This window comes from Micropterus dolomieu, linkage group LG12 (assembly GCF_021292245.1).
Source record: "Micropterus dolomieu isolate WLL.071019.BEF.003 ecotype Adirondacks linkage group LG12, ASM2129224v1, whole genome shotgun sequence".
In the NCBI taxonomy this organism is placed as follows: Eukaryota; Metazoa; Chordata; class Actinopteri; order Centrarchiformes; family Centrarchidae; genus Micropterus; species Micropterus dolomieu.
Window position 1 is genome coordinate 17953940 of NC_060161.1, and position 12333 is coordinate 17966272.

A 12333-nucleotide genomic window follows, 5' to 3' on the forward strand; every position below is an offset into this window, starting at 1 on the left:
TATTGCTGTAAGATAAACAATTTTAATTGTACTGTGAATATGTAGTGTTGGAGTGAAGTTGTTCATTTGTGATCATGTTTAGTAGTGGTGCCCCATGGTCAATTCAACTTATATTACTTATATTATTTATTATTAAATAACAGTAATAATAATCATTATTAATATATTATTTCATTTAAATATTGATGCCCTTAAAACCCTAATTCCCCAAATTAGTAAATAACTTCTTCATTACTGCCCATAAACGCAGAACCTCTGTAAGTATTAGTGGCAAATGCAATATGAAAAGGTCTACACTGTTGTTAATTAAATGTTCTCTTTCATTTAAGGGACCACGTACCTCAAGCAATTCATCGCCACTGAACAGCTTGCCACAGCGACCAACAGGTCCCTCAGGTAGAACTGAGCGGATGTAATGATGCCCACTGCTGGCCTCTAGACTGATGCCCAGGCCACTGTTCTCACTAAACTTCTCCACCTGAGCCACCTGTCATGGAAAAGGGAAAAAAATCACAGTTAACAACGCAGTGTCTATCATAGGGGATTATTATTTTACTATGAATCTAATTAAGGCCTCAATCCCTTTTGTTTGACGGCTCAGGTCATTCTTTCTTTTAAGATCCCACTTTAGAGCGGTTGACCATGAGGCAATCTGATGCGTGAGAGAAAGGAAATCTCTTTGAAACTTACTACAACTTCATTGCTTGGACCTAGAATCTCCTGCCACTTCTTCATTAGTTCTTCCTCTTCAAAGGGTGTTAGCTTCCTCCCTTGGGAATCAAAATACAAAGTACATGTATTAATATACAAAACAACATCAAAAAACACATTAGTGATAAATCATTCACAGCCAGCAACAAACATCTATTTGCAAAGTACTTGTGCTGGAGATAAGGCAAAAAAACCAAAAAACTTTTCTGTGCCTTAAAATTTTAACACTTCTGCACAGTCTGTGAGACTGCCAACAGCACCCATCTCCTCACAGTATGTTTTGCCAGTCAGTGTGGTGGTCCTGACAACAATAACCCTTCTCTGTCAGATGTGTGCCCAGTATCTCTGCTGGTGTACTTAAAGAAGAATCCGAGCTTCCTACCATGTTTGTCTTCTGTTAGCTGATCCGTGGCTGGGCTGACATCAGATCCTTCGCTCATTGTCTGGAGCGGCTTTTCATCTGCAGTGACTGTAAACACACAGCATGGCAGACAGAAGCAGGCAGCGTCACAGACACATGACAGCATAGGCACATGGCCACTGGGAAAAAATACATCTACTCTCCACTAACAGCACACATACATGCAAAAAAAAAAAACAAACACAAATAAACATCTATGCTGATTTTTATTTAATACTCTAGACTACTTATACCTTACTTTAATTTTCTTCTAAAACAGTTAAAGCTACATTTTCATAATCACCCTCACTTGAGAAAAGGAACAAACTCATTTTTCTATTAGTCCAAAAAGGATATATACGCCTTTGGTGATGTTATCCATATTCACTAAACATTCCAGGACTTCAAATACCTGTTTAATGATCAAACTTTATGTCTTTGGAGTTCCACCGGGCACCAAACTGGTTGCCCATGAAATTACTACCAATGCACCCGGGCAAGCCATCTTTTAAGTGCTTACATAAAAACTAATGCTAGGAACGCTAAGGAACTCAACAACCCTGACTTGAACAATTTTAGTGTGTAGTTCCATTTTTGTCCATATTCCCAAACATTTAATGACTCCTTACACTTTGGTACACCAAATCTATGATCTCATGCACTGTAAGTTAGCTAAAATGTATTCTAGTTACTCACTAAACTAATTTTTTTGTTGTTGTTGTTGTTGTTTTTTTCGCCAAGGGAGCTTCAGGGACATAACCTCACACAATATGGGGATGCAAACTCCTGAACTAAACTCCACATGCTGGATGCTAATTTTAAGTTTTTTTGGGCTTGAACTTCCTGTTGCCAAATCTGATCAAATTCAAGCTCCATTTATCACTATTGACAAGCTATGCAAGTTGCTTTCCTTGTTTTTGCAATAGCCTGGAGGTCCTGTCAGTACAGCTGGGGATGAGAACATTTCTGTTTACTCTCTGTCTATCTTGTTTGATGTTATTATTTTTAAAATGCTAACAGTTATTTCAAAGAACATGAAGCACATCATGGGTTCTACCACATTCACGTAGACCTCAGCTGTAACTCAATTGTCAGTTTCTCAGTGTGAATACCCTGTCAGATGTTGTGCGTCACAGGCTGATTTATCACTAAATATAGTTCAAGGTCTAAACAACAACATGATTGAAAGCTTTGGGTTCGTGTAGAAATGTTACTGAAATTTCCATTTGGAGTCACTGCATCACAAAAACTCCTGTCTGAGCCACATTCACACGACACCTTTTTTTGACAGGATGATGAGTAGCAAGGAGTGTGTTTTTTGTCTATGCTCATTAAATCACTCTCACTTTATCCGTCCTACCTTGAGCAGCCTCCTCAGCCTTCTTCCTCTCCATCTCTATCTCCCTCATGACGGTGGTGGTGGTAGGGATGGTGGTCGACGGGGGCAGGACGGTGACACTGGGGGCCACAGCGGGGGGGATGTCATCAGGCCTGAAGCCCCGCCGGATCAGCTTAAGGTGGACTGTCTGGCCAGTGTGTCTGAGCACTTCCACTGCCTGTTGATTGGTGTAGCCCTGGATGTTTACACCATCGACCTACAGATGGCGATGATTTGTGAGCCCGTGGATTAGAACAGGTCCGCAACAGCTTGTGCAGACAATCCGACAGTGCTGAACTGCCATTTATATTCTTGTTGGACAGAGTTGGAATTGAAATAAGACTGAGCAAAGTGATTATAGCTTCACATGAGTATTCCACAATATTTTAGCCATTCACTTAGGGCAGGTAGAAAGTTTAAGCATAAGTTTAAAGAATTCTCAGTCAATTAAGTGTTTTATGAAGCTCGTAGGTTGAGTCCCACAGAGCATTATCATTTACACATAGGAAACAAATTCAATCAAGCACACACACACCAGAACAAAACAAGAGTTTGGGAGAACTTTAGAAAACACAGGACAACATTAACTCGCATTTAAATGATGCACGAAATTACACACAGTTTAACTTCATTGTCAATTACCTGCAGTAATAATGATGTTAAAAACTTAACAATCACTTAATTGTGAATTATTCATTATGTATCTCATAAACGGTAAATGGACTATACTTATATAGCGCTTTTCTAAACTTCCAACCACTCAAAGCGCTTTGCATTACATATCACATTCATCTGTTCAAACACATTCATACACTGATGGCAGAGGCTGCCATGAGAGATGCCAACTGCTCATCAGAAACAGAAACTAATACGTTCACACACACTCACACGCCGCAATTTGACTAAATGAGTAAATGTGATCACTGTAATAGATAGTATAAAGCATTCACTGCATATTTCACCTGACACCGTAGAAGACAGACGGATCAGTAATAGCTACAAAGAGAATTGGCAAACTTACAGCTATTATCTGGTCTCCAACATGAATACGGCCATCTTGATCTACGGCACTGTCTTTTGTTATGCTCTTAACAAAAATACCAGAGGGCTCTGAGGAGAACAAGTAAAAAAAAAAAAAAGAAGAGAGATGAAGAACATAGCCATGAATCATAAGACCCAAAGAGAAAAGCAAACATATGTTTCAGTTTAATGTTAAAGGTACGTGTTAGTAAGCATGTCTCAATAATACATAAATCATAAATAATAATGTGAGGAACCTGGTGCACTTATGCTAACCTTGCAAAATAAAGACATCGTGTAGAGTACTTTGTATCCAAGGCCATTCAATACTAAATTTAATTAAATGAATATTACAGGTTATAATAAAAGTCTAACTGCTACATTTTAGACCAATAAAAGTGAAAACATATTTCAAAGTTGAACATGTTAGCAAACAATAGTCACATTCAGCAGAGAGGGACCAACAAAAGCCTTCATTTGAAGTCGTGTTTCTGTCCTCCAGATGAACGCAAGTCTAATGTTCACCCTTTTGTAGCTCTGTTTTGGACTCATGGAGAAATGATTTGTGTCTTTAGGTTCTAAATACTACAAGCTAAGTTTGTCTGTCCACCATTTGCTGCTGCACATGTAGTGTACAGTGGTCTTATAAGAGCTTTGTTGCTGAAAGGAGCTGCCATGGCTTGAAACTGGTTTGCTGTGGGCGAAATTTGCAGGCTAAACCAAAACAATAAGCTAAAAGATGCTAAAACTCTCTGTAGAGTTAGGTGATAATACTTACTATGACATTTAATTTACGACTTACATTTAATCCACTGTTTATAGACTAGGAAAATATTAATCATTGCAGCTTAAATGTATATTTAATATTAAATTAAATGGTCATCTATTCTGAAAAAGTAATGTGCCATTTCTCACCTGAATTTTTATCTCCAACATAGCCAGCAATAGTGATCCCCAGTCCCTGGGTGTTCTTGGTAAGGCTCACATCAAATGCTTCAGCTTCTTCTTCCTCAAAGTCCTGTGAAAACATTAATGGCAATGACAGGTCAACATCCACTGATATCCCAATACAAGTAAAGCATAATTTATTTGACAACAGTAAAAATGCAAGTCAACTTTAACAATTAGTGTTCTGAACCTGGCAGCCATAACAAACACAGCTAATGCTCGTCAGTCATATAGTGAGTCACTGAAATTACTGTGTTGGGCTGAGTGTTGACAATAGCCATGAAATCTCCATTTGAAAGTGCTGTTTCTGAGAAAGTAAAGCAATATTGGCTCTCCCAAGTGTGAGTCACAGGGGATTTAACTGCTATTTTCTTTAATTCCATCTGTCCAGAGCTGTTAAAGGTAAGAAAGGATAAAACTAAGATATAGAGATAAAAGACCTCAACTTTAGGTCTGAAGTGTTTCTGATAAAATTGTATAACTGCACCGAATGATCAGCCACTGAAATTAATTGGCCGAAAATATCAAAAAAGCACTTTCGGTGTTCGGCCTAAATAGTCAAAAGACCGGAAATATTTTACCGGATTAGATTGACATGTGGGCAGTGTGGAATCACTTTAAAGTGTCCGAGAAAGATGCAGAAATCGCCGTTTGCAGACACTGTTCTGCTGAATTGTCTCCAAGCACATCCACTTCATCTGTGGCTGACTTCTTAGAAAAGAAGTGTTTCCGGCACTCGTTTGTGAGAAGGCAAAATAAATGGGGAAAAAAATGTGCAAAACCTTATTTTCAGGAAAGTTTTTCATTATATTTGGTTTCGGCTTTGGCCATGAATTTTCATTTCGGTGCATCCCTGGCAATCAATCATCATCTTGATTATATGTGATGGGAACACTGCTTTATTATAGTGATATCATGAAATCAATTTTAAGGTGACACAATTGCTTATTGTAAGAATGTGTACCATATTTCTGCCATATGTTGTTAGGACTGTGGTTTTGTGTTCATGTTTTTCCTGTTTAAGTCTGTTTCATGGTTCGGGGTTCTGTGTTTCTTCTGTCCTGCCTTGTTTATTCTCATGTTCTTAGTTCTTAGTCCTGCGTTCTGTGCCTTTGTTCTTATGCAGTTGTTCCCTGTTTTCTGTCTTACTTTGGTAACTGTCCCCATATGCTTCACTTCCTGTTTTATTTTGTAGTGATCAGTTCTTGTCCTTGTCTAGCTTTGTTTCCTGTTGTTTGATTACCTGATGTGTTTCAGCTGTACTTCCCGCCCTGCTTGTTACCCGGTGTTTAAATGTTGGCTTGTTCTGTTCAGTCTTTGTTAGGTCCTTGCCATCGTCATATGTTGAGTGATATGCTCTGAGCTCAGTTCCTCATGCTGGGATTATTTATCTGTCTGTTGGATTGTACTCTGTCTGATTGGATTTCTGCTTTGCCTGTTCTGGATTCAGCTTTTGTTTGGATGTTTTGCCTTGTGCTTCCACGTTAATAAGTCTTTTGTGGAACTGCATCCTCCCCGCCTGTTGTCTGCGTTTCGGGCCACACCTAAGTCTGCACTCAGACACCCTCTCACCTGTTGCTCAGTGACAGTGGGGAGCACCACAGACATGATAGCAGAGACAGAGGGATTCTCGTCCACAGGACCCCTGGTAACCACCAGTTTCACCCTGTTGCCACACTGCCTTAGGACCTGGGCCACCTGTTCGCTGCCCATGCCGTATAGGTCAGTGTCTCCAATTCGCAGGATGTGGTCCCCACTTCGCAGGCGGCCATCCTGAGGCAGAAAAAAAGGTTTTATGACTTTGCTGTGTAGCTTCAGTGGAAATCAAACCCATAATGACACAGTCAGTACCAAACAAAGACTGAGCTACAGTTATCTCTCTTGAGTATTGAAAGTGTAATTTCTATGGTAATCACTGTATAAACAACTATTAACAATGCTAAACCCTCCATAAGCCAATTCCCAAAGAAAGTAGAGACCCATTAAAGCAATCACCTGATCAGCTATGCCTCCAGGAAGGATGGTTTTGACAATCACCCCGGTGGTCTTTCCTCCCACAATACCAAAGCCAAGACCGGTGCCATCGTTGACCAGCTCAATTGTCTCCACGTGCTGCCACTAGGCGTAGTAAAGAGAGAAATTTTTTTTTAAATGAAGTTTTTTATTTATTTATCCAGCCATAAACTTCAGAGATTTCAGCTTTGGATGAATCTTGCAGATGGTGTTATTAATCTGTAGCTGTAGCAAATCTTTATTTTTTTACGACAAGAAAACCTGTTTGATTGCAAGAGCGGCGTCTTCTCAATTGTGTATTAATAATATTTTTTTTTTTTTTAGTAGTATTGCGTAGTGTGTCACGCTCTATATCAAAGCAAGCGTATTTGTTTAGCTTATTTTTTTCTATGTCTCCACGTTACTTGCAGATATCTGTTTGCACAAGTCTTGCTCTCAAAATTAGCGAGTGGGCGTTTAAGTGCAAGTTTTCATTCATGAAATTAGTGTGACAGTGTTGTCTGTACCGCACTGGAGTTGGCTGACAGTGTACTGGCAGCAGAGGGCGTGCGGGACACCACAGGACTGGACAGCTGAGGTATCGGTCCTCTTGCAACTGTGAGCTGCACCCTCTCTGAAGCACTCTGCAGGATGCCTATAGCCTGTTGATGGGTCACTGTCTGGTCCAGGGGCTGCCCATTAATGGCTAAGATCTGGTCAGCTTCCTTGAGCTTCCCATCACTGTAGGGGGAAAGAAGCACAGCGTGTCAGAGTGAGAGAAAGAGGGACATAATACAGTAATTGGTGTCAGAGCCTCTAAGATGTGAACTATCTGCCTCTGATCAAGTAATTATCCTCATCGGTCTCCTCATTTCATATATAATATATAGAATACTCATTGTCTACTCAATGACAGTATAACTTTGTCATTTGTAGAGCCCGACCGATATCGGCTGGCCAATATTATCGGGCGATATGAGCTAATTGCATTTAATCGGCACTGGCGTTTAGAACAGCAGATGTATGACCATTGATAAAGAAACAGACAGTTCCTTCACTCATGTCATGAGTGTTGCATAGTTTGCCCAACAGAGGGAGCTCTGCAGTAGAGAACTGCATTGGGATTGGGATCCTGCGGGACCCAACACAAATCACGCGGAAACGGGCGATTTTAACTCTGTTGCAGGCAGGAACAGGTGGTTAAAAAAATATACTGCGGGTCCTGCAGTAGCGCTGATAAGATGGAGTCAACAAATGAAGATTAACGTGAGTGCATGCGGCTGCTCCAGAGAATGTACTGCACAGACCTCGGGTACGGGGGGCGGACACGCTGACAAAGAGACTAAACCCTGTGGCCACTGGTGTCACTCGCCAGTATGTCTCTTAAAGGTGCCAGGAGAGAGGTTTACTCACTGCACAGTCTCGCTGGCTTCCGTCACACGAGCTTATACAATACAAAATCAAAGCAAGGCAAGTCTGAAATTTGGAAAACTTCTCAGTTCTCACTGACAAAAATGAATGCAATGATTTATGTAATTTATTCTGAACATTTAGCATACCCCAAACATATGTGCGCTTTTTTTCTCTGCATGTCACAATGTTTGTGGGTGCGGGCGGGAGTGGATATGAAGTTAATTTGTTAACAACCACACCTCCAATCACCTGTCAAGGCTACATATACCGCTCCGCTCAGCCTGCACCGCTTGTCTCAGATTGCTCGATGCAGGTCAGACAACGATCTACACTCAACAGCATGCGCTTAATAGCACGCTTGTTTCAGATTGCTCGACCCACCCTCCCTTTCCCTTCATCCATTCATCCTTATGCACATCCACTCATCCTGTCTTCCCTTATGCCTTCATCCACTCTTCCCTGCTCCTCTCATCCCTTCATCCCATCATCCCCCATCCATGCTCCCTTCATCCCTTCCTATTCAATCAGGGCACAGCTCTCTCATGTCTCATCTAGGCACCATCTGGGGGGGCTTGAAATAAGCTTGGGCGAAAACACTTCCGAGACAGAATCCTCACACTGAGTCTCTCTGCCCGGTCTTCTGTACACCCTCTCAGACCAGCCTATCAGACGCCATGACTTAAGACCCAATCACCACTTCTCCTCTCCTGAAAACATTCATGACTTGCTAACCCTCCCGTTTTTCTTGCCCACTCCCGGCTCACCGCAGTTTATTGTTACGTTATTTGGGAGTTGGAAGCTAAGCTGCTGACAAACGTGATTGATTTATTTCTGAAACAATTTGGCAGTTCTAGTGAATGGTCCTCTCATTTGTCCCTAGTTAATCACTTCTAAATATTCTCTTAAATCACATACAGCAGCTAACGCTGCCCGTTGCTAAATTAGCCACATAGCTAATGCCGTTTTTATCAGTGGAGGAGCGCTAATGTTAATGAGCTGTTAAACTATAGTTTCTGATGTATTCTAAACTTACTTATATCTGTGAGACGTCTGTCATCAGATTTAGTCGGCGTGTCTGACATGATTAAACCAGAGCGGACATGTAAATAAACGTGAGCTGAACAAGAATCTAACACTGCTTCCTGTAGCTCCTCTTTGTGTGATGTTGTAGATGTGAAACGTCGTAGTCAGAGCCGTAACGGCTCTGGTTGTAGTTATAACGTTAGTTAAATGAAATCTCAAAGTTGCAGGTCCTCATTGCAGACAGTCAGTAGGTATTAGATGTGTTCAACAGCAGGTCAATGTAACGTATACGGCATGTTTTAGAGCCAGATGGTGGTTGAGAAATGGTTTCTCGTGGCTTTGGATATTATTAAAGAGTGCTGGTAAAGCGATAAACTAGATGTGAAATGCTACACTGAATGTAGTTATAAGCTTATTCTCTTTTATCCATCTGTTTACAGTTACACCTTTCTGCAGCAAATATTTAATAATGTGCAATTGTTTACATGTTCAGTTGTTGAGACTGAACATGTCAACGATTTTATTAACAATCCATTTAGGAAAAGGTATTATACCCCACATACAGAACAACTTTCAATATCGGTCTGTTCTAAGTGTGATTTGGACAGGTAAGGGGTCTACTATCCAAATGATTTTCATAAATCAGCTCTTTTTCACTTATATATATCTGCATCAATCCCCAAAAACCCATATCGGTCGAGCTCTAGTCATTTGTTCTTAGAATGTTATATTTCTCTCTGTCTGAAATATACAAATTTAGTTATATTCCTATTTTAATAACATTAAGCTCTAAATATTTTGTAGGCATAAAAAAATGATAGTTTTAATATAAAGACAACATCTGAAAGCCACAGTCTTTAGTCAGTAAAAAAACTAATTTTAAACGGGTTGTAAAATTGCACTGCATGCAAAGTTACAGATTCACCAAATTTCTCCCAGACAATCTGTAAAAGTCCCTGAATGTCTGAAATACAATTCTCTAATTCCTTAACTCTAATTCAACAATTGTCCAAATGTTGAAAAACTTTCTGGAATGTAGACTATGCTGTGATAAGATTTGAATCAGTCTCTCGAAGTCTCCCAGTGGCTCTTGGAATGATTGCATGTTGATTCTTACATACCAGTGAGCCACACTTCCTGGTTGAATTTCCTGGATGAAGATGCCGAGCTCGCCGCGGTTCTCGCTCCTTAGGCCCACCACGCTGAAACCAAGGCCTCCCGATGCCGGCTTCTGCAGGTCTACGTGCGTCACGTTCCGCCCCTGGATCATACACACACATACATAATTTGGTCCTATGCGGATTCAGAATAGCATCAAAGCTACAGACAACCTTTACAAGTATATTTGAAGTGCTGCGTGTCTGCAGTTCTCGCCTCAGACCTGTCTTTGGATATTTGTTTTGAGTTAAGAAAGACCTACTCAAGGTGATCTACCCATTTACAGATGAGGTACTGATTTTTGTGTTAAAATTACCAAAACTCTCCAGGGAACAAAACTATAGACTTCAGAAGCAGGAGGATGCCACTGTATTTATGTTATTACACTTGACAATAAACTCAAAAGCAGTAGACAAACAGGGCAATGATTTCTTTGCTGCCTATACCTGTGCCATAGAGTGAATAATATGTTCAAATTCATCAGATGATGTCTTGTCATCTGTAGCAGCTGATGTGTTTGAGTAGGAAACATGGCTTCCATCGGGCTTGACTGCTGTGACATGATCGCTAAGGTCGATCCCACGTGACACTGGGACACTGCCCTGGAAAAATAAATAAATAAAAAGTGTAGTGAGTGACATGGACTGCAGTTGTTTCATTGACAGATTACCCTGATTACCCTGAAAATGACATGAAAATGAGTTCCATTATAAAAATTGTGAGGTTTAGCTTTCCAGTTCACTTTGCATTTTTGCAAATGCTCCTGCAGGGAGCCACAGATACCGGCGTTAATCCAACCAAAGACAATTAAAAGTTCCAACAAAAAAAATCATGACTCATTCCTTCTGTGAATGTAAACATTGAGCACATTTAATTTTAGACACCAAAACCCTGAAGTCTGGGTGTCTGAAACCACTGGGATGCCAGATAGTTTGTTATCCCACCATGATTAGCTGGATCTATGGCTGCCTAATCCTTCAGGGGATAATGGCTCTTAGCTGATGTTCCAACAATGACTAGGCTCCAAATACAATATTTCTATCGTGGTGGTGGGGGGGGGGGGGGAGAGCATCTCTGGCCATCTGGATGCCTTAATATGCTTGGGTTTTAATTACTGCAATGACTTTACTTGTGTGACAGATGAATTACATGAATGCGACAACTACATAGAACTGTGTTTTTCCGATTTCATTAGCCAAAGGGCAGGGCGTAATGTTTATTGCCATCTGAATTGGATTCAAAAGGACGGACATAATACACAGCAATAATGTCATAAACACTCCATTTGGCATATGGCGTTGCTGAGCTAAAGCTGTCCTTGTGAACTTGTGCATTTGCATTAGGAAGTTAACTGCACAACTTTCAGAGCTTTGGAAACACGTTATGTATGTATGTTACGTTAAATTATGCCTCCTTTAATTACAGTCCCAGATTAGTCCTGAGAAACAAAACTCCATTGGACAGGACACATTAGCGCTGCACACTGCAAACAAAACCCTATGGGCCGGGCTAAGTTAGCGTAGCATGCTGCTAAGTTGCTGTCCTCATGCACGAGCTTTGTTAGCTGGGGCCTGGCTAAGAGGATTAAAGTTCCAGTTTGGTTCTTGCACATTTAAAAAATTGTTTCTGCTCCACTTCACACAGTGGCCTCTTTCTCATTGGAGAGCAGGGTCCTGTCGCCATAGCGACGTGCGCTGTGCAAGGCCTAACTAGCAGAGTCAGAAGACGGACTGTGTGTGTGTGTGTGTTTGTGTCTGGCTCTAGTCTCACAACAAAACACAAAACGCACCCTCTCTCCAAATTGGTTCTGTTTAAGGAGGCCAAAAAAGTGCAGCTGCGTTTGGAAGCTCCATAAAAACAAAACACAGACTTGTTGCAGCTTCTGAAGTATGTCTCTTTACCATCGTTACAACGTGGAATGGGACAATGTTAAAATCTCAAGGGAATGGCTGCTTGATACATTTTGCTTAGTAAAACAAATACACATGCATCAGCACGCGCGCATACACATAGGAATGTACCTCTTTTGAAATAAGCTAAATGCCAGCAGGGCTTTTATAATCTAAATTCCACAAGGGGTAAAAAGCTGTAGCATCCCTTCCTCCCACTGCATAGCTCACATATTTCCGTCTCTATTTCTCAAACGCTTACCCTGGCCCCTTTCCACTGTGACTTAAGAGCTCCTTTTCCTTCCACTCAAATGTTCAACTCTCAATGGAGAGAATCAGCTTGAAAAAGGGCTCCAGACTTAGACCAACTATCTCTGCTCATGTACCCATATTATATCTGG

At 40.8% G+C, this 12333-nt stretch overlaps 1 protein-coding gene across 14 annotated transcripts in view; it reads right to left on the reverse strand.

The window, feature by feature from the left end:
* Positions 1-12333, reverse strand: part of LOC123981186 (multiple PDZ domain protein-like) — a 53020-nt gene that overhangs the window by 33250 nt on the left and 7437 nt on the right. For all 14 annotated transcript variants that reach the window (XM_046065897.1, XM_046065898.1, XM_046065889.1 and 11 more), the window contains exons 4-14: positions 10490-10645; positions 10007-10146; positions 6977-7190; positions 6453-6575; positions 6030-6230; positions 4425-4527; positions 3511-3599; positions 2472-2706; positions 1094-1180; positions 691-770; positions 341-487 (exon numbers count right to left, since the gene is read on the reverse strand). In XM_046065897.1, coding sequence (XP_045921853.1) covers positions 341-487; positions 691-770; positions 1094-1180; positions 2472-2706; positions 3511-3599; positions 4425-4527; positions 6030-6230; positions 6453-6575; positions 6977-7190; positions 10007-10146; positions 10490-10645 — 1575 coding nt within the window. The remainder of the gene's footprint in view (positions 1-340; positions 488-690; positions 771-1093; positions 1181-2471; positions 2707-3510; positions 3600-4424; positions 4528-6029; positions 6231-6452; positions 6576-6976; positions 7191-10006; positions 10147-10489; positions 10646-12333) is intronic.